We start from the raw sequence: 26,257 nt of genomic DNA on the forward strand, positions 1-26,257 counted from the left end.
GGTCTGATACGTTCCAGATACTGTGGACTCCAGCTCCCAAGGAACTGACAGTACTTTATAAGTAGTCCTGTATTTAATGCATAAAGCATATGTTAGAAAACTATAGGCAATTTTTTCCCCTTTTTTACTCCTACCTGCACCCACCAGCTGCCTCTGAAAGGTGAACATGTGTATCTTTGTCACAGGTCAGCCAGGAGATTTAATTAGCCTTTGCATGGAAGGAGCCTTGTGAGGATTCTTTGCAGCTGTGGGGGAATCAGATTTTGTTACTCAGGAAGCTACCAATAACTGTAACAGCAAACCAGCAAGCTAGTTTTGATGGAGATTGCTACCAATCTCTACCAAAGCATTTATATACTGTGTACAGTATATAAAGTGCTTTGACCCTAAAGCAAGGAGGCATGCTGGGTTGTAAAATTAATCAGTCCCTTCTTTCTTCTTAAAAGCATTGCCTAATTTCAGGAAAACCCTAACATTGTGGTAGAAAAGTAAAACTAAATATTTTTTTTAAAACTTTCAGGATCTTAGAAGCTGGAGAAAGAGAGGATCTATTACTACACTGCTTGTGAAAGACCCATTGCAGTGGCAACACCCTTGCAAGAGCTGGATCCTCAGACAGTTTCTGTTGGGCAAAAAATTCTGTGTTTCCTCCACACAAGGAAATTCTTATCTGTCTGTACTTGTGAATTATGTAGAGAGTGTTGAGTGATATGTTTGGAGAAAGGTGGATGGGATTTACTTTGGGGTTTTGTTGTTGGTTGTTGGTTTTTTAATTGGCTTTGTAGAGGTTTGGGATTTCTCTCTCTCTCTCTCTCTCTTTTTTTTTTTTTTTTCCCCTTGCTTTTTATGTCTTCTTTAAGAAGATGGTGGGATCATCCTGACTGTTGTGGAATATTACACCAACTTTCTTGCAACAGAAGACACATTTTAGTCTTTTAGACCAGTTAGCAGCAATGAAGGTAAGAACAACTCACTCTCTGAAGCTTGGTAAAGTTACAGCTATGCATGAGATGAAAGAGTGCTGAGGTTTAGAAGCATCCATGAGAGCTCCCATTTGATTAAGATGACATTCAGCATCTATTCACCTGCAAGACCCAGCTATGGTCAGAATCCTCCCTCTTTTTTTTGTCTCACAGCTGTATTAAAACTTGCAAGTATTTGTGAGGAAAGTGCAGACATCACAAAGGATTTCCCAATATTATTCTTGTCTAACTGGCAACATACTTTTAATCAACATGGACCCCTCTCTTTCCATTTCCAGCTTCATCTGTTGCTACAAGCATTTTTGTATTTTTCTCTGTGGAATTCTCCAGGGAAGTTTGCCACTTGTTTGGTCTCTGGCTGCCTTCTCTCAGGGGGCAATAACTGTGCAAGACTGTAAGGACTGAAGTTCTTGGGTGAGAGTTCCAAAGCAAATAGAGAAATTGCAGGAATTCTCAGGAATTTAGGAACAGAAGAAAAAAGCAAAGATTAAATATTCAGGTGAACTAATTTTAGAAATACATTTTTTTCATCTTAAATCTTGCAAACAAGTTGTCCAGAGTATTAGCTATTTATTTAGCTTTCTTAATGCTAGATAGAGAACAGCCTTCAAATTTTTATAGTATTTGGACCCATCCAGGTCAGTTGCTGTGGCCAAGGAAGTTACAGTGGATGTATAGAAAGAACTCAAACCTTGAAACCAACATAAGGAAAGTGAAAGGAAAACTACATAAAGAGGAGCACAGAAATTCAAAATCTTAATTAAAGTTTTCAGATTTTTAGCTCTGCAACTTGACAGAGCTGAAAAGGTTATTTTGGACAAAAGATTTCTTGGGCTAAAGGCACTATCTCAATATAGTGTACAAATTGTACCAATAAAATTAATACACTGACATATTGACCTTTTGAAATAAAAATAACCCAACCAAAACCTCCCCCCAAAAACCCCCCCCCAAAATAACCCAAAGCAAAACAAGAAAACCTCAAAAAAACCCCCTCAAACCCCCCCAAAACAAACAAACAAACAAAAAAGAAAACAACAACCAAACAAACAAACCCACCATAAAAACTCCCCCCCTCCCCCTCAAAAAAAAACCAACCAAAAAAACCCCAACCAAACAAGAAATAAAGGCAGGAGCTGTCATTACAAAAGCTTTGGTTATGTGAGAGTTGTGCACTTCCTTGTTTATCCTGTGTGACCCTGACTGCCAAGGTTATGTGTCAAGGATTTGCAGGCAATGTATCAGAAAGTTTCTGTCTTTTTCAAATATGATATGCAGATTACACATGCTGAGCAGAGAGCTGCCAAGTGATTGCTGGTAGAAATACTGGTGGCCTATGAGCTTAGGGCTCCAGTCTAGACTGAAACCTTGAGATACCATGATAGCTTCATGTGGCAAACTTGGTAGATGAGTTTTCCCATGCTTTTAAACTTGTGTACACTGAAATGCATTTGAAGGAGAGTAGGAATTGTCTCACTGTATTCATTGACACCCTAAACACAAGACAACCCCAATCTTTTCTAACCAGAGTAAACTTATTTGCCTTGTTGTCATTACAGATCATCCACAATACTAGGGAAAGAAGGGAAGGGAAGGGAAGGGAAGGGAAGGGAAGGGAAGGGAAGGGAAGGGAAGGGAAGGGAAGGGAAGGGAAGGGAAGGGAAGGGAAGGGAAGGGAAGGGAAGGGAAGGGAAGGGAAGGGAAGGGAAGGGAAGGGAAGGGAAGGGAAGGGAAGGGAAGGGAAGGGAAGGGAAGGGAAGGGAAGGGAAGGGAAGGGAAGGGAAGGGAAGGGAAGGGAAGGGAAGGGAAGGGAAGGGAAGGGACAGTGTATTGCACCTATCGATTTCAAGAGGCTGTTGATTTATTGTGATGTTTTCTGTTTAATTCTCTGATAGATGTCACATAGTTTGAGGCAGAGTGGTCAAGGGTAACTGCAAAGATGAACATATTTGTGTGAACAAATGTGATTTTGCACACCTCAAACAAAATCCAGAGAACTCTTCTGTTACTGAAGTGAAGATATATATGTATAATAATGTACAGATACCTTACATTAAGTAAAGAAAAAAATATGCTAAGGGAAAAAATGTAACTTGTACTTGAATATCGGAAAGCAAAAGCACAGAACTTGATAGGGCAACTGGTGAAAACTGCCCATCTTTAATTCTGGCTCTTTAAGGGATTAGTCTCCAAAGTGCAGAATGATTCCATTATTTCTGGAGAATTTTATTTTTAATTCATTCTTTCTGTTATAGAAGTATTTTTAAAGTAATTATCTTTTGCTTCATCTTTTAAAAATTCTGTAGGGGTTTTTTTTTTTGGTTTTTGTTTGTTTGTTTGTTTGGGGTTTTTTTGTTGTTTTGGGGTTTTTTTTTTTGTTTGTTTTGTTTTGTTTTGTTTTTTTTTTTCTTTAAAAACACCTCTTTCTTTCCCACAAAACCAGACTGTAGACAAGGTATTTAACAATGGCATTAGTTGTGGCACAGTTGCCAACTGTGTCTGGCACTTGTATCATTGACCTGCTCTCTGTCTGGTTTGCTTTCAAACCCCACCAGAAACAGCTTCATGGTTTTCTGATAATGTACACTTTCACAGTTGCCTGATTGCAGAAGTTCAGACTGTCTCTGACTCACAGAGGAAGAAGCTAAGCACCAAGCTGCCCAGGTTTCTTCCCAGACAATAAGATAAGAAAGAGGCTGTAGGAAAGTAGGTACTTACTATTTTCTACGGGGATCTGAGCCCAGTTTTCCTGCTTTCTCAGGGAAAGCGTCCTGTCACTGAAAGAATGAAGTTGATGAATGGGTAACTATTAAAGCATGTACCAGGAGAGGCGCAGGAGAAGAAATCTGCTTGCTGGTGCTTGCTCGAGGCATCTTTGTATTTCAATCCTCTGAGAACATAGAGAAAATTAGGTAGCTAAACCTTCCAGAAATGAAAAGTATCTTTTTCCTACAAATGTCATTGCTACACTGCTTTGGGGTTAATTCAAATGTTCCTTCCCCCTCACCTGCCTGAAAACAAAAGGAAATGTCTCTTTACAGGCATGGGTGAAGTACATCCATCCCTGATGGGTTAGAAATACAATCTCAGTGAAAAGAGTGCTATTTCCTATAAATTACTCTGGATAAAAAACTTCATTGCTCTCAGAGACTTCCATTCCATATGAGAGTTATCTGGCAGAAATTCCAGGGCTTACAACATAAATGATTTATTTCTACCAAAATTTTCTGACAGTCATCTTGGAAGTTATTTGGAACAATAATACACATTCAGGGAAGCTTCTGGTTCTGTTTAAATGAATTAAACAGAGTTGTGGGAAAATGTTCTTCATTCACAAAATCAAATCACCACACTCTTTGCTGGGCTCATTTGTGCAGCTGCTTTGTACCCAGCCGTGTTGCTCAGCCTTTTGCATACGTCATACACTCAGCTGAACTGAGCCAGAACTGTTCAAAAAACTGAAATTTAAGAAGTATGAGGTGTGCTACTCTGTGGCTCCTTTGCAGGGCAAATTGCATGAGTCACAGGGGGTAGAACTTCATATCCTGAACTGCGCATTCAAATACCACCAGTAAGTCTCTGGCCATTTCTTTTTTTTTTTGTAGTCCTTTTTGAATATTGTATACATCAGCTGCAGATTTTTGAGCAGAAAGCTGATAGTGAAGTAGAGATTCACATGAGTGAAATATGGGCAACAAAGAGATGCTCTCATGCTGCTACCAGATAGCAGACTCTGTGGCACTATCTGCAGATATAGCCTATTTCCTCATCGTGCCAAAAGTGGGCATAGCCTTCAAGGGACAACTCAGATGTATCCATAGCCCACTAATATGGAGGCTGAGGATCAAACCCCTTTCTGTCCTATTTTTGCCTTTCTGAAATTCATTGCAAAAATTATTTGAAAATCATACCTGCTTTTTGCCCATCTCTCTTCTGTTTCCCTTCAAATGAAAAGAGTGTCTGCAATTCTGGAAATACATATATTCATGCTGCTGTATTACAGTAATTGCTTCAAATTGAAAATAAGTACAGCTGAATTACAAAGTGCATTTTAAAGTCTGGATAAAGCAGGGTAGAAAAGCAGGAAATATAACCCTGAATATGTAAGTTCTGGAAAAGCAATCTATTTCTTATGTTCAATTTTTGTGTTCATTTTTATGCACCTAATAATAATAAAAAAAATTGACCTAAATTCCTACCACTGTGCTTTTAATAACTGAACATCTTCCTCTGTGTGTAGATTGCAATTAAACTCTTCCAGCTGTTCTTCCATTATTTTCCAAAGCAGCTTTGGAAATTATGAAAAAGCTTCTTCTCTACAGACCTGACTGGGAGTGATGTCCTGAGTTCAGTGGAAGGTGTTACAGTAGGGCTGATCAGGTGAATTCAATGGGCACAGATGTTTTCTGTCACATCTGTGGAACTGGCTTGGCAGCAGTGCCAGCTAAGCAGCCTCAAGCCAGTGCAAGGGTGAGCTCTGAGCTCTGCAGAAAGAAGTGCTTTCAAACATGTTGAAACCACCGGAACTGTGATGTGTTTGATCTACCATTACTAGCCACACTGACAGTAATCTGTTCCAAAGAAAGCCAGTGAAACTAGGTGGTTTGCTAGCACATTTCAACCTTGCAACTTTTTTCTGAACTTGCATAGTTAGGAGTCAATCTACAAGTGTTTTGTTTCATGATCATGCAGCACAAGTGAGACTGAACTCCAGTCAGCACAGACTGGGCTAATTGATGTCTCTTCTTGTGCCTCTTTTTTTTTTTTTTTTTTTTTTTTTTTTTTTTTTTTTTTTTTTTTTTAAGTAGATTTAATGTTTAACTACCCAGAAGCCAAGATCCCGAATCTCATTGCCAAGCCAGAACACTGGTTTATTCCCCTTGAATCCTGATAACTGCTGGTGGTGGAATGTTGTTAGTTTCTATCAATGTCTGAAAGAGTCCTGCTGAGTGGCACAGTGGAGAAACAGACTCTGTGCTTTCTTCACAGTGGTAGCACAGCCTGTCACAACGAGTGACATCTTATCACATTTCAGATGTGATAAGAAAAGCATTTTTCAGTCTATTAGACCATTTAAGACACAGAAGAATGTAGTGATACAGTGGTGTGGGAGGAAGAACAGAGGTAACACGCTGCAGCCCCACTGAGGGGCCATGGCCACCTTCAGGTTGGGTGCTGCTATCTGCTCTCTCCAGTAACAGGCCCTGGGCCAGTGGCCTCTCAAGTGCCTTAGGGCCACCTCCCTTCAGATCAGTCCAGGCAGCTTCGTACCAGGGATGCTAACAGAGGAAACCACAGTACCCAGTGTTCAGCAGCTGCTGGAGAAATAAGCACAGAGCAAAGGGTTGAGGGTGTGCTGGAACATTGGATGGAGTGGCATGCAATCTTCAGGGGTCTCTTACCCAAAGCACATTCATTTGTGCTAAGTGATATTTGCAAAAAAAAAAAAAATAAATAAATAAAAAAAAAAAAATAAAATTAAAATTCGGAGCTCTGATTGACCACATTTAATTTTGTGCAGATTTGTGGTACTGAGCACAAATACCGTGATGTTTTTTAAGTTCCAAACTATTCCTGAGATATATTTTTTGTTTGATTTTTGCTTGAAACCACTTGAAACCTCATTTCTTGCAATTTATATTAGCCTATGGAGGTTAGCGGCCTGCCTTTTGAGAGAATAATCTAGCACAATCTCTTTAAGATCTTCTCCACATTTGTATTAGAGTTTGGAGTTCTTTATTAAAAAAGAAATCCTGCTTTATTTCTGTGTGATGATCAGCCTTCATATTATTCACATTCAGAGAACTTCTGCATATAAGGTGATAAGCTCATATTAAACACATAATGTGTCCCTATAATTCATTGTCAGGAAACAGAATTGCACAGTCTCTTTCATTCCATTGATCCTCATGAACTTCCTATCTGGAGTCAGGCTTCACTTAAACTTTTTCTATGCTCTGAAGCCTGTAGCTGGTCAATTTGTCTACTCAAACATTTCAAGTCCATTATTAATCCCAGTGCTATATGATGGTTGGTCATTTATCTGGATTGAAGATGCTTTTTTGTTCAGAGACCTACATTGCTGTAATCCACATAGGAAAATATGCATGTCCTCTTTGGACTCAAGGTACTTTGAAATTCAGGTTTAAAGGGAACAGTAGGTCAGAATAGGCATAGTCTTAAAGTAGAACCTTTTAATCTAACTAAAAGCTTGTAACTCACTTCATGTATAATTGAAAACAGTATAGATTCCCCTAAATATTTGAAGATACTAATGGGTTTAAGTGAATCGGAATGAAAGGGAAATCAGCACAAAGCTTCAGTTCTTCATCTGATTTTGTTACTTGCCATGCTGCTTCTCAACAGGTTCAAGATTGTGGCTTATGGTTTTTGTTGGGGTTTTTTTTTTTTTTTTTTTCTGTCACTGACAATGTGCAGATAAGCTTTGCAAACCTCTACAGAGGAATCTTCTTCATATGAAGGCCTGAAATTATTTATCTAATAGATCTTCAGCTATATCACTGTAACAAAGTCTAATATATGGCAGTATGGTGATGCTAATTCTGGTAACTGCCTCCAGCTTAGGATGTCTACATACCCTAGTTCAGACCACGCTGTACCTGCTTCAACCACATGCTGTACTGTCCCGGTGCAAGCAATTCTTGGCAAGGAATCAAGTGTCTGCACTGGGCTTGATGCCGTGCTAAGCTGTAAGTCTTGGGCAGAGTTGCATAAAACAACACAATCCTTCTCTCCTACTTATTATGATCATCTTGCACATTGGTTTGTGTTGAGAGACAGGACTTATATGCTCAGTGCTGTACTAACTCCCGCTATGCTGAGAGAAACCTATTCTTTCTGGAGTGACTAAAACCCTGTGGTTTCTGGACCAAAGTTGATGAGCAGTGAGGCACTCAGGCAAGCCAGAGCTAACCCTATGCACACCTGATTACAAATCATCTTCTAAGCATCTCTTTTTGTTTATACTCTAAGACATGGAGAGAGATAAGATCTTACAGATACCTTACCTTAAAAGGTTCAGAATAAAGAGGCTAAAATCCATTATAGCTTAGTTTTCTCTGACTTTGTGCCAACAGATATAGGACCACATTCGTAAGCCCTAATTGTCAGATGTAGATTAATTTTCTTATGCACATATGAGGTTCTGTGTACATAAATTTCCACACACATAAATGGCTGGCTTTGAGTGCATGTGAGCTCCACCTCAGAGCTGTTCAGATATGGCAGTGCTCTTCCTAGGCTAGGGCTGGCTTGGACCTGGGTAGCCAGGAGTGCTGGCTAAAATTTGTGCCCATTTCTACCTGAGCATTTAGACATGCTGATCCAGAGGTGGAATTCTGAAAATGACACACGTGTTATCTCCTTTGTACCTTCCCCTCTATTTCATTGCTTGTCACCCCTTAATAATTATTTTTTCACCCCTTAATAATTATTAATAAAAGGGCAAAAAGACTTCAAGGACTTTGATTCAAAAAAAAGAATGGATACGAACAAAAAGTCTGGCAGATGGAGAGAACACACTTATTAATCAGAAAACCTTCTGTGGATAAAACTTAGTAATAATTTTTCATAACTTTTAGTTAGAGAAAAAGAGTTTTCAAACAATTTTAATTTTTAGTGTTGATAAGAGTTACAGATTTTATTCTGAATTTTAGACACGTTGAACACCTTTTATTCTTTTATGCTTAGGTATGCTCTTAGTGTGTGGCATATCAACTTGAATGTTTACATATGATCTGACATGGAAAGAGTCTTACAATTTGCAAAACAGTATGCTTATCACTTATCTTTGCTGTAATGATGACAGTGATTCCAACTCAGTCTGGGGAGCCATAGTTTTGAAATAGCTCACAAGTTATGGACCTCCAGAAGGCATTTAGAGCTCCTATGCTGGATACCAAACTTCTAGATAGCAAATCTCTTTCCATATTAGATACATCCTTATGGAGCAGGAGGAGGTAAAGCTGAATTGCACAAGTCTGTCTGGAAAGATCTGCAGGCTCAAAATACATGATGATTTACAGAATCAAGAATTGCAGAGCATTTGCAAGCATAAAACATGAATGCATTATTCTGATTCTGCAAAAAACCTAAATGCAAGTAAAAAGTACTACTTAAATCAATGCATTTAATTTTAAGCATAGTGAACATGTCTATTTGTGATCTTACATTTCAGTCCTTCTGAGCAAGGTATCTTGGCTCGGTGTCTTTAAAAAAGCAAGAGGAGCAACAAGACTCCCGAGAAACTGATAATGGAATCAGTGTCTGGAATGCAGTGAAACGGAGGAATTTAATAGCTACGGAAAGCAGAATTTTCCTACCAGTGAAACTAAGGCAAGAGGTGCATGAAGCTTTACAATTGTAATATGGTAAAAACAGTAAAGACTCTTTGTCATTTGTAAACAATGTTTCCAAAAAAAGTCTACATTTAAATATACAGTTACCATGATCTGTCATAACAATATGTTTTCCTTTTGGTGATTATATATGTTGACAGTGATAGAGCTAAAGTTTTGGAACTGAAAAGTCAGTAATGGAATTTGTGGTACTACAAAAGTCAGACAAGGGAAGACTAAAAGGAGCTTAGTGTCCAGAGTAAGAAAATCAAACCAAGAGTGCTTTGTGCTCTCCTGAATAAAAGTTTATATCTATCCTTTCATGTAGTATATCCCCATGCAGCACTTTAGTGCTGAAATTAGATATTACAAGAAAAAAATCGTATGTGCTGAAAATGCAGATGAAGTCTTTGTAGTGAGCTTGAAGGTAAATTAACATGTAGAACTGCAGTATTACATGGTGACATCATTTGTTTTTTGTTTGAAAAAGAAAGGATGGAATCCAAAATAATTTGGCAGGTTTTTACAGAATGCTACTGATGGAAATAATCCTGATGTATCTCACCATTGCATAAAGCTGTGGCAATAATATTAAGTTCAGGCTTCTAGGTGCTAGTGAGTAAAAGAAATGGAAAGGTCAAAGATTGACAGCTGCTCTTTCACAACAAAAATAGCCAGCTCAATACTTATAGCTGGATGTAATTAAAATTGACAGGTTGACAAGAATTTTCAAAGTGGAGCTACAGTTCTTTAAAAACCCAGTTGTGCAAAAAATGGGTGTTATACATATATTAAAAAGATGTAAACAATGAAAGAGCTAGTTCAAGCTGACAGGAGAAAAAGGAATGTATTCAAGCTAGAGAAAGTGTATTTCACATTCAATGTCAAGAAAAGTATTCTAAACTAAATGCAAAAAAGAAGAAAAAAAGAATACTAAAACTTGACTAGTTACGGACTGCACTAGAAAAGTATTAGGACTATATAATATCCATCTTTTCCTTTGGAAATGAACTCCATAAAAACAAAAGCAGAACTGCAAATACTATGCATACTGCTTGTTATTTCCAGTCACAAAATATCACAGTCTGTAAATAAGGCACGCCAAAGGCATGCAACTCTCCTGCTCTAGGGGGAAAAAATACTGCAAAGTCATCATCTTTCTCAAGGACATAAAAAGTTGGAGAAATTCTTGACCTTTTAATAAGCATGCAACACCTCTGGATGTCACTTATACATTCATCATTTATACATTCGTAACACCAGAAAAGGAAGATCCTTTAATTTGAATAGGCCTAAAGTGTCTGCTGTTTTTCAGATTACGTATTTGGTTTGGGTAATTCTGGCTTCTGGAGAGAACAGCTCTTCTGTCTTGCCCAGAAGGGCTCTGCCCTGACTTTCTGCATTACTCTTTCCTGCCTGTCCTTGCTGACCAGAAGTCACAGTGTTTCATGGAGCAATGTGCATTTCCTTCAACGAGCAAGTTGGTTACCTCTAGGCAGATGTAGTATTAGTTAGAAACAGACAGCCATGTCTACTTGTTTAGCCACAGATATCACCCTCGCCTCTAAACTGGGGGAGAGGCAGACTGGACTGGCATATTTAATAAATAGCAAATACTAAAAAAATGTCTCATAAAGTCAAATAATTTCCTGTTTGTAACTAGGAATTGTGAATGCAAGTTGCATGTACTGAGCATTTAAATTACCTAGTTTTGCTACTCTGGAGCACAAACCAGGAGAAATGTCAGTCAAAACTTTTTCACCAGTGCCTACTGGTGACTATGCTTTGTGATTTGTTTGTAGGTGGTTTTTTTGGTTGTTTTTTTTTTGTTTTTTTTTTTTTTTTTCTGTTTCTTTTTCTTTTTTCTTTTTTTTTTTTTTTCTTTAATAAAGTAGGAGACCTTATTTTTATGCATGAAAATTAAATACTCTAGATACCCTACTGTTGTAACTCCAGTCTACAACTGGCTTTTTACAACTGGAGATTTTGGAAATATTGCTAGAAGTGTTTTGCTAAGCTTGACTGCATAGCAGGAACCATGGGGATTGCTCAAACATAATGTGTACAGAATACCGTCCTGCCATCCCACAACTGTGTATACTGTAAGTCTGTGTGTCAGTCATTCACTCCAGAAACACAAAGAAAGGTGTGGAGAAAGTACCAACCTAACACTTTCAAAACCCAAATAGCATTATTAGGAGACTTCTGGGTGAAAGTGATGCTTTTGATCTGGACAAACTTATCTGGCATTGTTATGAATAAGTAAACAGGACTTTGCCTGTGCTTTTTGCATGCCAGTAACTTTACAAATAGTCAGTTTAAAAGATCATGGCTATGGGCATTGCATAAATAATTTTATATACATAAATACATATGTATATATGTGTTATCTATGTGTGTGTGCATGTACCAATGCATGTTAAATAAAAGTCCTAATAATATTTTAAAAACCCACAGCTTACTCCGAGTCTAATTTTCTAGGATAAACTATATTTTTAATTAATTAGTTCAGGAATCAAAGCTATCAGTGACCTTTTAAAATGACTATACATACAGAGCACACTGTTAGATTAATATTGATTTTTTTTCCCCCTCCACTGCAAGCAAAGTTTTGACAGTTAGCTTTCATACTGAGAAATAATTATTAAGCTTTGATTTAGTTTCTTAAAAGTTCATAATTAGGTCTTTTGATTGTGATTTTTTTTTTGGTTGTTAGGTTGAAGTAATAAAGTAACTGTGCAGAAATTAACATTTTTATTATATTAGATTATGTACTGTAGTAGTAAAGCTTGTTTGAAGTGCATGAATAAAAAGTGAAATTACAGGAAGAACAATCTAATATAGCAATACTAGGTGCATTCACTGTGCATCTGAGAGGAGGAGGGGGGAAAAAAAGAAGAGTTTTCACTCATTTTGGCCTAAAATGTGTTCAGGTTTCCAGGATTCTGTCATCAGAACCCAGATAACGCTGGCTAGAACCGTAGGGCTTTACAATAAAAGCTAAAATATTGACCATATGATGGCAAAGAGTCTTTATTTTGCGGTTAACTTATACTCTTCTAGCTACTCTCTGATGAAGTTGGTGGTGCTGTGGAGGATGATCTCCTTCTTCTTGACAAAGATCGTGATCGTTCAGCACTGTAGGCAACATGCTTATCGTAATTTTGTATCTGAGCCTCAAGGAATTCCCTCTGTTGCTGGCTGATTGTCTGGCTAATCAGTCCAGGAAGAGCTTGAATGCTACCAATTAAAGTTTCCAGTTTAGTTTCCAGAGTAACAATTCTCTTCTCAAAATCTTCACTTCTTTCATTTAAGTCAGAAATCATGTCATACATGATGTTTTGAGTCTGAAAGTAGAAGGATGTAAGTAAAGGTTTAGAGAGACTACAAGTATTGTAACAAGTACCACAACTCTACAAGGGTTTGTAAAAGAGGATATGAGTATTGTAACAATATCTAATCTTGTGAAATAATTTACTGTGTAAGTTAAATTACAGTAGACTAAACTTTCTACTAGATTACATGAGCAGAAATGTAATGTCTTTTAGTAGCACTTTAGACGTCAAAGTCAAAAGCAATTAAAGACCAGAACTTTTTTGGAAATTCAGGTGCTTGGGAGTGTACCAGGCTAAGCTTTTTGAACAGTGTAAGCCACCAGGGGACTGAAGGCTCCACTGATATGTTTCATCCCGTAATGGCCTTGATTCTGGTTTTAAATACCTTTATTCTTCTAAGCAGAGCACAAATGCTTGTCACTGGCTTACTCCTTAAACTGAGCAGATTTTTTTGAATTGGAAGTAAGAGTTGAACAGATTGTTTTTGAAAAATAATGCAAGGAGTAAAAACTCAATTGTATGCTTTTCTACTTTTTCACTCTCTTATCAATCTGGCCTCCACAAAAGATTGCTTGAATACAGCAAATATAAAGAGTCTACTTTAAAATGACACAAGGGTCAGTAAAAATGTAATCTGAAATGTGTTATTTCATAGAGACTTAGAATAGGTTAAAAATAATGGCTGAATGTCTGCCTCTTATAAACTGAGGCTTATATCAGATTATTTAAACTAGAGTCAAAACTGGATGTAATTCAGTAGAAAAACCAGTTGAAATGTATGAACCATCCAAAGGAGAGGAGAAGTGATTGCCTAAGGTGTAAACCACTTCACTATCAGGTGTGTTATAACCCATTGCATTGCTTCCTGTTTCAGGATGCTAGCAAAACTCTTGAAAGTGAAGCAATCTACACAAACCAGTATATTAAAAGTCCTTATTAGTTGCCAGAAGTATTAGATTGAATTGCATTTTCACCTGAAGTTATCAGGCGATTCTGTAAACAAGAGGGGAATGAACACTGAAGAGTTTAATCTTTGCTTTGATGCACTTGAAATTGAGGAGGATTCTGAGGTAAATGAAGAGGTGTACAAGAAACCCTTAGGAAGAGCCCATTAATGCTTCTAATGTAGCCTCAAATTAAGCACACAGTAACTGTTAAATATTAAGATCTGATGAGAAATCAAAAATGCTATCAGCTCAGACCTCTAGCTTTCTAGTTATTATATATTTATGAAAAATTTTAGCAACAGTAAAAAAGCAGCTTGCAACTGAATAGTCTCTTTTACCTCAACTCAAATGGTTTAAAATATTTTAAAAGCCTTATGATATATTGGCAAAGTAGGCAGCTATTACTTATTATAAAAACTTAAATAAATGCAGATCTAAATTTAGTTGTCCAAAGTTACTGCAGCATAAGACAACAGGAACAGGAAACCTCTAACTCCAGTCTAGAAGCTATTTACTATGGTCTGTCATGGCACAGTCACTAACATCACATGGCAAATATTCCTACTACACGGCACTACACTACAGCGCACTCATAGTTCACCATTTACCATGACCCCTGCAGGCATCTCAGGAGCTCTCAGGATCAACCTCTCAATTGTGAAGTCTTTTTCAAATATACAAAAAAATAAACATGGCACATTCAAACTTTCATCAGGAGGTTTCTTTCAGTAGGTGCCACCACAGAACACACGCATATTTTCATTTGCTACGAATGACAACCTTGTTAACAATATTTGCACATATAATGCATAATAGTTTCACTTAACAACTCTTCATTTTGAAAGGATGAATGTTGAAACAACAGTAAATGCCTACTGACCTTTGCCAGGTCCACCAAAGTGTTGGCTTGATCATTCAGTTTCCTTTGTTCCATTTTTACACTTCTTAATCTAAAAAGTGGAATTTTAAGTCAGCTTTTTTTCTTTTTTTTGTATGAGGTCATACTAGGATTTCTAGAAAGCATGCACAAAACTTACAAGAGCAAATAACTGCATGAACAATGCCTTGACTACTTTCTGTAGAGTCAGAATCAGTCAAGTGCCTGCTACAATGGGAAGCATGCTTCTTCAACACCGCAAAAAAGGAAAGAGCAAGGAAATGTGATGTCCTTGAGAATATCATTTGCCATGGGCAAAGTTGAATTCAAAAAGGAAGATAACAATTTATCCAGACTACATGAAAGAAAGCCAAAACATTCCTCAAAGCCTCAGTATCGTGACAAGTAGATATAGGAAGAAACATAGAACAACAGTTTTTTTTGTCATTATTGTTGTAGTAATCAAGAATCTTCCCATGCCTACATGACTAGATACAGGTATTAGCCCTGTTCTGTCGGAAATGGATTGGGTTAGCAGGTGTTGGAACCTGATGAACATACAGTGATAAGTGAGTTTCTCCTTACTTTAAACAGAACTTCCATCTGACCAGCAGCTAAATAACCAACATACTTGCCAATACATTTGGTTTTCTTAGATAATTTGTGAATCTAAATATGATTACATTTTAAATTTACATCATTCTCTTTCAAAGCACTATTTAAACTACAATGAAAAACTATGAAAGAAGCAGCAAGGGTACATTTTTTTTCTTTGATGTGTGCCTATCTGCATTATTGTTGCAGATTATGCACGTTTTTTGCAAGATATATGACTCTTCTTATACATTCCCTGATACAAACCCCATGTTTTCCAGATTAACTACTAGCGGAGTGGTCTGTAGATTTGATTTTCACAAATAGGCAATTTCTCTCTTAAGTAGGATTCCTTGAACTATTCAACATCTCATAATAGATCCATACTTGGACTTTCAATGACTTTTCTGGCAGTTCTGGAGCAGTAAATAAGGTATTGAAAAACCAAGGTATCAATTTATAAACAATATGTGGTAAGATAATACTTCAGTCTACCAGTGTGCCAAGGGCCAACCAAAATAACAATTTGGTTAGCTGTCAAAGGGAATTAAGTTTGACAGCATTTTGTGACAGGTGGGTTGCTAATGCATTCTCTGCCCATTTCTCAGTGATGGTGTTACTTAGAAAGCTAGTTTAAAAAAAACCAAAACAAAACAACAACTTCTTGAAGTTTCATTTCCTTTCATATCTGGGCTAACTGGTATGAGAAAGTAAGTTGTGGAGAGCGAAATATCATTTCAAAATACCTTTAAAATACAAATAACTCTGTCAAGGCAGAAATGAACTAATCACATAAAACTGGCATTCCAGGAGCTTGTTACTGGAATGTCATATGCTCCTCTTCCCCTGGAAGCTTCTTTCAGAGCACAACATGAATGCAGACTGTAGAAGTGGTGTTTTCAGAGGCTACAAAGCAGAGTTTTTCTAAAGTAAACAATATGAAGGAGTCTCCAAGGTACAGAATTATATCATCATAGTGTCAGAACAGAATAATTATTCAAAAGAAATTATTTCACTGGAGAATTACAACCCCAGTGTTTTGGTGACCATTCTCTCAAATAATTTGCAGAATATGTGTTTTCTTAAGATTCACTGACTCATCTGTTTGACAATCAGAATTTTAATTTTAAAATTCCAGGAAGTTCATTATTATCGTAGCAGTGCAAGTACCAGTTGACACCAACGTAATAATTCTTCATGGTAACCAACCCAACACCTACCACAGGCTGTAAGAATGTATAGATATGGCAAGTCTTTAGCTGCAGCAGCCGGATTTAAAGAAAACCAACAGACTTTCATGATATAATTCATCAAGATAAAATTTTGATTTTATGAACTCCACTTATCACAGAAAAAGATCATGACTCTGGATCGTGTTTCCATGGCAGCAATCAGACCACTGAAGTTCACAAATAAAAACTCTTATTTTTGGCATGCAGACAGTGGTAAATTCTGCAAGTTTAGAAAGGAACAGCTTATACAACTTACTTCCGAGCTCTATTTTCATTTTGTTGAAAAAAAGACAAAACAAAAGAAAACAAAGTGTAAAATATACTAAAACAACCAAATGAGCACAGTGGGCTCGATTCAGCAGGTGAAAACTCCTAGAGAGCTGCTACTTTCAATCAGTAGCTGCCTGAGGAGGGGTCTAACTCACTCAATTCATAATGAAGGGAATGTGCAATATTCAATATCAAGTTTTCCCATTAACTATGATCTGCAGATTTTCTTATTCATGTAATACATAACATGTCTTTTTGTGATTTCACCTTCATCTTATCTAGTGTGCATGAGAAACAGAACATCAGACCAGCTGAACACATTTCAGAGCTATGACCATGGCTGTTATCATGATCTAGTCTGGTTTCTTTTATGAAATTGGCCCTGAAATGTCACTCCTTTTATTTTTGTCTCCAGAGAAATGGTTGGAAGGTGAAGGAGGGGAACCAAACAAAACTTAAGACTCTGGAAAGACGGAAAACTGTAAGTAACTTGAGAAAAACTGCAATGATGCTAAGGGATGGAAAATTAATTTGCATCCATTTACTCAGCTACAGGAGGAAACCACACTGCTAGTGCAATGTTTTGATCCATGGTGCATTCTTCAGCATAATGAAAAAATTATATTTTGTTTGTTTTCCTGAATACAAAAGTTTTGGGGCTGTAGTGCGAAGTGGTAAAAGATAGACAGAAGTGATTAAAATAGCTGTGCAATCCAGCTGTCACAGCTAGGAAAAAAACTGCTGATGCCACCTTCTTCACCCCACCTGATTAATTAATTTTTAAGGGAGGTGCAGAACACACTTTATATTCTGCAAAATTCTTCTGAGCTTGAGTGATATAAAAAGCTGTAGATCGAGCCTGCTGTGCTTTTTAGATTCTTTTCTGAACATATGTACTCATAAACATGCAGACACACAAACACATACACACACACACAAAATAAATAGTAAAGTTAAAATGTTAAGGAACAACCTTAGCAATCAAGGATTCAAGTCCAGCAAGGAGGCACATGACATGCCATCCTCTCCTCAGAACCCCTGTCCCTCCACTCCACCTCCCAATCCTTTAAGCTAAGCAGCCAAACTGCTTTAGAAAAATATACTTTTTATATTCACACAGAAATGACTTAACTTCTGTTGTCTTTTTATTCCTCAAAGTATTTCCACAATGACACAGTAACATTTATTCCTGCAAGTTTGCTAAAAGTAATACTGTATTACATTACTGTATTACATCAAGGTTTACAGAATAATTCATAGCTTAAGCTTAGCTACCTACTGCTTTGAAACATTGCTATGAAAGAGAGAATGACTGTTAGTCTAAATTTACTAATAGGAAATGAGTAAACCTGGCCTTTCCTTCCTGTCTTCCCTGCAAGATACTACATAGATGTTCTTTTCATCATGGATGCTTCCCTCACATCTCTTCACTGGGTGTCTCAGGCACAGACCTACACTCAAAAGTTATGAAACTATTAGTTTGAAATCAATCTTATTTTATCTACTTCTTCCCTGTAACTCATGGGAACTACCTTCACAGGCTGTAGAAATGGCTGCCTCAGGCTGGATGGGGATAACAAATAGAACAAACAAACACCCTGACCATTCCTCAAAGAATTCTGGTTCCTGAGGACAAAAACTCTGGAGTTTTTTCCTCCCATGTAGTTCAAGGAATAGCAACCATTGTGCAATTCTGCTCATTTGGATGTGCTTTATGATAAATACATACTGCATATTTTAGATAAATGTAGTTTGGCAATACCGTGGCACAGATTAATCCTACTACCAGTTTTAGGTCTCACACTTGTTTTCAGACCCTAAAGTAGAGGGGAACAACTCATTTGAATAATTCCAGAGGTGCTCAGTGGTCTCAACAACTGGCATACACTCCCATTTCCAGATGGCAGGGGTCATAGCTGACAGACCAACATTTGATCTTAAGCACTGAGAATATACAGTGGAGAGAGGCAACTAAATACTGGTGGGCCATGAAATGATATTTGGTGAATATTCTTTTCATTAAACACTATATACATACTCTCTTCTATCACATCATTCTGATTTTAAAATATTAAAATATCAACTACAAAGAAAATGTTTTTTTAAAATCTCTTTCTGTCTATTGTAGCTTGCATCTTTCTACTTGGAAGCAAATGCATAAAAACAAAGGATAGTCTCAGTGGAAAAGAACAAAAAAAGTCTTAGATAATTCAAAAAGCATGGGAATCGTCTAGAAAACATGAACCAATTTATATAGACAAACTGCCAGCATAGCTTTTTATTTTATTGTAAACAGATAATACAGTAAAACCTTATCTTTGTCTTACTCTGAAAGAAAACCAACCTCCAGAACAATCTTCTATGAAGGGAAGGGAATGGTGAGGGGAGAAGAGGGAGAGGGCAGGATGGGACTAAGAGTGACTGAAAGAGAAGGAAACTAACAGAGAAAACACCTTGAGAGGAAAAGCAAAGTAAAATAGTACTTACTGATGAATAGCTTGCAAGAATTTGCGTTGATGTTTCCTTACTTTTGCATGGTCTATTTTTTTAACCAGCTTTGTGTTTTTATAAATTAACCATGTTTCCCTGAGTACATTGGCCGCTGCATTTTTCACCTGTTTAATAAAAGAAAAACACCAGGGTGACAAAAGTAGTATTATGTTAGGTTTTCACGTTTCTGTTATTAACTCTTCCTAAAGCTTTTGAAATGCTGTTGTAGCTATTGGAAGTGGGTATCTAAAGAAGCTGGAGCACTGAGGGAAGAAAGCAAAAACTGGATTAGGGGGATGGTTGAGCAGTTTCTTTTTTATATAGATGCGATGTTCTGATCAAACGTTTTTGTATCCAGGAATAATTTTCCCTCTTCAAAGAGTTGGAACTGTATGGTGTTTATGTCAATATAAATTACAGTGAGGAAACACTAATGTTTTATCTGTATGTCAATTAAGTGTATTCAATAGAACAATAGCATTTCTTTCTTTCTTGTTCTATGGTTAGTACTTCTTAATTCTCTTAGCAATTTAACATTCTTTTTATACTTCCAGAGCTGTTTGAGCACCTTTTCTGGTTTGTTTTGGTTTGGTTTTGTTTTGGTTGGGGTTTTTTTATTATTTTTTTCTTCAGGGTGACATTTAGTTTGTATACTTGTTTTTATTTTAACATTCTCCAAGAAGATACATAGTCAATTAATATGGGTAAAGTTCTATTTAAAAAGTGGTTTGACTTTTTTTTTTTAATGAGGCTTTCCATAAAATGTTAAGAGTATATACAGTTCTCTTTTTAGGCCCTCCAAAATATTCAAGAATGCTTAAAAACATACAAATAGTTTGAATACAATGATCAATGGCTGAATGTCTATGTAACTTTGAAAGAAAAATTGTCCTGATTATTCATCTTGATTTTCTTTCCCTCCACCTTTACATCATAACAGTACCTGCAGTGTCAGAGCTAAGTCAATGGCTAAGACATTGCAGGAATGCCATGCAATAGCTTAGCCCAGCAACAGGCCTCCCCATTTTGCACCTGTAAGTGTTGGAGAACCTTGTCCTGTCTTCATTGAAAGCACAACCATGGTTTAGAGACCTCCTCTAAATCCCTAAGTAGCCCTTGCATTTCCATAAGGTACGCCTATCTTCAGGCTGTGAGGAAAGTTCCCCAGCATGTGCATGATTTGTGATCTGATGTGCATCTTGGATTTGTTTGCTTGGTTCACTTTTCATGTGATTTGAGTTTAATGAACTTGAAGCTATGGAAGCACCACTTGGATAAAGTATTAGTCTTAACATTGAGATTTATATGAAGAGTAGATGAACAAACTAAACTTCAGAAGGCATAAATAAACACCAGACTCAAAATCTGGCCAATCTCTGAGACACATTTTGGGCCCAGCTGTCAGATAACACTAGAAAAGTAACTGTGCTAGGAAGGGACCAATTGTTTTCTGTGGTCTAGTATCAACAAGACCTTAACTGACTGCAACAGGAATGTAAATCAACAAGCTCAGAAAGACACCTTGTCAGACACCCCTTATACCTATATAAGAAGTGTCTATCTACTCATCCTCAGTCTTTCCCTGCTGTGACTCCCTAGAGGAGATACAGGCTGTTAGTGGTGAGCAGCACAGAAATGAGAGCCAGCACAGCCAGAGCAGTCTTCTGAGAAACACAAAATGTGGGGATAGGACAGGGCTCTCTGCAGCACAGGACCCATGGCAGTCAGCACTGCAGCACTGCATGGAGCTGTGCCAGAGCAGTCACCCTCCTCCTTGCCTGGAGTAGAACTACTGTCTCCAACTCAGGCACTGACATCTCTCTACACCCATCAGGAAGGAGAAACTGCTGAGTTCCCGTTGTGATTATAAGGACCTTTGTCTCCACACTGACTCTCCTCGATAATGTATATTGAACAAGTTGAGTGGACTGTACAGCTACTACTCATTTTCTTGTTCCCTCAACACTGACCTGTCTTAGAAAAGGGTTTCTGTTGCCTTTTTGCTGCATTTTCTTTCATTTAAAATATTTCTATAAATGCCAATGGTTTCTATTTTGTAAAAAATAGTCTCTTCTAAAAATAATATATATAAACATATTTCAAGGTTCTTCAGTACTGTGTGCCACTAAATAAACCCTGTGTTGTGTACAAAAAGCAGTTGGAAAGACTGCCTCACTCACAAACCCTGAATATGTTGTTGTCTTAAGAGCATCTCTCATAGCTTGCAATCCTTGTTTTTATCTGTCATTTCACCTATTTTATCTATTAAAAAATATCTTTTCATATGCCATGCCAAAGTTTTTAGTTTAATACAATAGTCTAGTCTCACAGCACTGAACTGCTGCAAAAGTAGACTATTAAGTAATTAATACCAAATACATTCCAGTTACCTTCTATACAATATTCAAATCCTTAAAATTTGCTGACAACTTGTAGTTGCCCTCAATTTAGAGAAAAACTCAAAGTATTCAATTTCTAATCTTTCAAAATAATACCCATGATAAAGTTCAGCTACGATACCAAGCAGGAGACTACTTAAAAACAAATGCATTAATAAATTAATACACAGTATTCCTTTTCAGTTGTGAATATAAAGTGAGACTTACTCTTTTAGTTAGCTGGGTGTCCATCATGAAATTATGCACATGTTTTTCAGCTTTGGTAAGTTCTAACTTCCTTGCCACCACAGCTACCACCAGTGCAGTGCACCCAGCACCCTGAAAACAATAAAACAAACCCTCAAGATGTTACTACTGCATTTTGTAGAGTTTTTAGAGGAAGTTCCTCCTTTTCTGTAGAAGTATGGCAGACATCAGGTGATTCATCCCAGGTAAATACAGTGAACACACTACAACTATTTAATTTCAGAGTATTATGAAACGTCAATATTTACAGGCTGGTAAACTTTCAAGGCACCAAAATAATTACTGAGCATAAACATTTAAATGTTCTGCATTTTGTTTTCCTGCAGTGGTTGAAAATTTGAACATATCCCATTTCTAATGCATAAACGAAGGGAGTGATAAAAACTGTTTAAACCCAGAACATTAGTACCAGAGTACCCTGTTCTTAAACAAGGTTATAGCAACTGCTAAAGAGGAAATAAGATTAGATTAGTAATCAGCAATACACACAAAAAAGAAAAGTTTCTTAGGATTTTCTGCAGGGCCTAAAAATAATAGTAAAATTAGTATTTACGCACTTTAGTATATATTCCTGTTGCTCTGTGTCCTTCATTGATCTTTTCCTGTATTATGTCTGCTTATTTTATTACCATATAAAATAGAACACATGCACAGGACCATGTCTTCAAAATGCATACAAAGAAAAAAACCCAATTTTCTAATTCTATATAATACAATTATATACAATATATACAATTTTCTAATAATTCTATATACATTCTGTGTATATACACGGACACGCATGTGCACAACAGGCTTATTCCAGAAGGTGCCTATCTCTTTGGAATGACAGTGCCTTTATCAGCAGCACAAATTTAAATGCTTCTTTATGGGGCAGGTGAAACAGAAAGAAGGCTAAAATGAGCCAGGTAATAAGCAATGTCAATTATACACATTTAGAGGTATCATTTACTTTACATTATTTATAAATTATGTTGCCTTAATATTTTGTTTTAATAAACAAATTTTTACAGGTTCTTAAAAAAAAGTACAAATATCTCATTAATTATATGAGGCTGTGTTTAACTTGCAGGTTCATTCCAATCTAGTTCTTGTTGCACTTGTGTCATTATTGCACTCCATTATAAAGCAATCTCTCATTGTTCCTCACTGAAGCTCAACGCATTTTCATTCCCAGAGATTTTTTCTACTCATTCTGTATTTTTCTCACAAATTTATTCTCTATCCCCCACATCTATAACTGTCTTACCCTCTCCAGAAAATCCAGAAGAAATCTCAGAATTTAGCGTTCAAAATACAAAATCCATTAATAAGCACATGGAGATTGCAAAATAAATTAACTCATTGGAAACCCTTTTTCCACAGTGTCCTTAAAAAACTGCATTTTGTCTCTCTGTGTACTTACAGAGGCACACAATGAATTCTGTGAAAGCCTTCAGTTAATAATTTCTCCATTTCCCCTGGTAGTTTGTTCCAAGAAATCCATCCAATTCCTCTCAAGTACCTCATTTTCTGCAATTAGTTTTCATCTTCCATCCTCAACAGCCCTCAGCATTCCTTCAAATGACTCCTTCATGATTTTGCTGCATCTCCTGCTTCTTTCCTGTCCTCACTACTAAGCCTTTGCTGTTCTCCATCTCTCTGTTGTCCAGTCTTGCGACGATGGAAGTTCATGGGAAAATACTTGAAGTTTTTCTCTTTGCATGAGTCAAAATGGTGCTAAAAGTTCTTTTGCTTCTCCAGACCCCATTAACAGTTAAAAAGGGAGAATAAAGCCCACACAACATAAGGCTAAGTACTTCAGAAGCCCACTGAGCCTTCTGAGAAGAAGACAAGGCAGAAGATGCTCTAACACATGCTATCTCCCCAGAAAACAGACAGTGCTCTTTAGGTCTTCTTCCTGTCGAGGGAAATGCTAATATGCAGAAGACTTCTCTGTAGGAAAATAAATTAATAAAATACCCTATATAATAGCAAGAAAATGAAGATAAAAGCAGACATCTTTTGATTCAGTATTTCAGGAAAAACAGGGTCAGATGTTGATTTAATGACATAATCAGAGTTCTGCCTGGTCACAGCAAGAAAGCTAGAATGGAAATGAGTTTATTAATAGACTCCACTGGCACAAACCACCGGTTTAAGCCAATTTACTGGGGGGGAGAAATACTAGACGATTCTTTCTCAATCCCCTCAAAAAGGCTAGAGGAATGCTGGCAGGCAAGAGTTTGGTTTGAGGCAGAATCATTCCAGCCTTTGTGATTAAGTCCCATGCTTTTTAAATGTGGCACAGCAGCTGTAAGGGCCAAATGCTGTCACAAGTAGGAGTTTTATGTCTCACATAAAATATACTGCCTGCAGCATCACAAGACTGTCACTGGGAAGATGTGACAACCACCTCCACGGTGTATATGCACTGCTATCTTCCTCATCTCCAGAACAGCTTATTGTGATGGCAAGGTATTCTGGATTCAGTTTAAACCTCTTGGTTTTGTGGTATATGATGGGATCTCAGGAAATGAACATGAGGTCTTTTAGTATTTCTCCAGAAGTAGGAAGCAATATACTATATTACTGTAGTAATATAAATATACCTGTATGCATTACACAGTACTGTGAAGGGAAAAAAAAGCACATAATACTCATACCAGCTTACAACAATAACTAAAATTCCACTCAACTACATAAAGTCAATCAATACTTTATGTTACAGCAACCTGCAGTATCACGTGGCTCCCCTAAAGAGCTCAACATCCTTAAAAATACTAATAAAATGAGAATGACTCAAAATTGCAAAAATTAAATGGAGGCAATATAGTTACTTTAAAAAAATAGTAGCATTGTGTGCATTACACTTGCCATGTTTTTTGAATATGCTTATTCACATGAAAATCAGTAGGTCAGCTTATATGCCCAGTTCGTTATATCAATACTATGTAATGCATCAGTTACTTATTGAAATTACTCATACTAAGTAAAAGTACTAATGATTACTTCAACTCCAGGAGGGGTTTTCTAGATAATAAAATTCCATATAGTCTTATATTTGATTATTGCATTTTATAACTTTCAACAACATTATTTTTATCCAGTTTTGAAGTAAATAATAAAATAAATCATTGCTTCAGGCTCTTGTTTAGGAGAATTATATGTAAGATGAAGAAAATTAAAAAGGTAGGAATCTATATATTTTCAGGTATCAAAGCACTAATCAATTCTATCTGGAATTCATACTCCTTAATCAGCTGCCTAACCATCTCCTGCACTACAGAGTTATTGCAGTGTATTTTGGCTTGGTAAGCAGCCTGATTTTAAGGACACTTAGGACAGAAATTATTACAACATATGCAGTGTAAGCAAATTGATCAAGCCAAGGCTAAGGTTTGACTACACTGTTCATTTGCTCCACTTTGTGGAAACAGGTAATAACAGAATTAACCATCCATTAATTTGATGGTGTTCAAGTACTCTATGACCAAGCATTTGCCAGCAGCCACCTGTTTTAAAAGCTGATGTACCTGAATTCTTCTATTTTCCAGAAAGCATATACAATCTGAATGAAACGATCTACTAAAGCATGAGAAGCCCTTAAAGATCACAGATTTAGAATAGGCAAGATTAGGACTCTGCTGATGAGCCAAGCAATGTCTATTTCCTGCTGGCAAGGATCAGAAGATGAAGCACATGAATTTCATCCTGAACACACAGTATTTCTTGCTTGATATGAAGTGTAGCCCATTAGTCTACAGTAAAAGCAAGAAGTGTGAAAATAAACATATCCAGTCTTCCAGCGGAGCAAATCAAAAAACTCCGGACTTCACAGTGGCATCAGAGATGTGATGGTGATATAGAATTTACATTTAAGAGCAGTACAACCTTTAGCATAAGGTACACAACCATTTACACAGGACAGAACTCGCCTGGATCGTCAATTTATTTAGCTGTTGTCCCTTATGAAAACAATTTGATGTGACTGGAAGCAACTTGAGGACATTCATTCTTTGTATCTTTAATTCAAAATATGCTGTTCCTGTTAAGGACAAAGAATGACACCTAAAGTTCAAATGCTCATGCAGGCATGCAACAGTCTGTGAGGGCTCCTCTCTAGCCCTCTTTAATGCCTAGAATCCAAACTGAGTTTCCCTGATAGAAATGCAAGTGGAAGCGTATGTTGGCATTTTACTCACATATGGTTAGGCAGTTGTTAAACACTAGTAGGATAATAATTTTGTCTGTTACATAAACCTAAATGATGACTGATACTCCTTAAAAAAATGAATAGAAGGATGGATTAGATTGAGGAGGAAATAATAATGTCATCACGCATTGATGTCAAGCCCATGCTAATTGAAAAGTGAGAGAAGAAAGATGAAATTGATGAAATTAATTATATTTTAAGTTATACTTTAAATTTAGCAACTGAACAAACATGACCCTCAGAAAAAAGCATGATTATTACTTGGTGTTGTGTCATAATGGAACACAAAAGAAAGATGCTTGACTCCAGTGAGAAGGCAGTAGAAATTAGAA

At 36.9% G+C, this 26,257-nt stretch overlaps 1 protein-coding gene across 4 annotated transcripts in view; it reads right to left on the reverse strand.

The window, feature by feature from the left end:
• Positions 1 to 8,664: 8,664 nt before the first annotated feature.
• KCNN2 (potassium calcium-activated channel subfamily N member 2) overlaps positions 8,665 to 26,257 on the reverse strand; it is a 71,285-nt gene continuing 53,692 nt past the window's right edge. For all 4 annotated transcript variants that reach the window (XM_066181408.1, XM_066181409.1, XM_066181410.1 and 1 more), the window contains 4 exons: positions 21,692 to 21,802; positions 19,083 to 19,210; positions 14,503 to 14,572; positions 8,665 to 12,687 (listed from right to left, as the gene is read on the reverse strand). In XM_066181408.1, coding sequence (XP_066037505.1) covers positions 12,400 to 12,687; positions 14,503 to 14,572; positions 19,083 to 19,210; positions 21,692 to 21,802 — 597 coding nt within the window. In that variant the 3' untranslated portion in view covers positions 8,665 to 12,399. The remainder of the gene's footprint in view (positions 12,688 to 14,502; positions 14,573 to 19,082; positions 19,211 to 21,691; positions 21,803 to 26,257) is intronic.

Source organism: Chamaea fasciata, unplaced genomic scaffold (genome assembly GCF_029207755.1).
Source record: "Chamaea fasciata isolate MVZ Bird 193981 ecotype frontalis unplaced genomic scaffold, bChaFas1.0.hap1 SCAF_4, whole genome shotgun sequence".
In the NCBI taxonomy this organism is placed as follows: domain Eukaryota; kingdom Metazoa; phylum Chordata; class Aves; order Passeriformes; family Sylviidae; genus Chamaea; species Chamaea fasciata.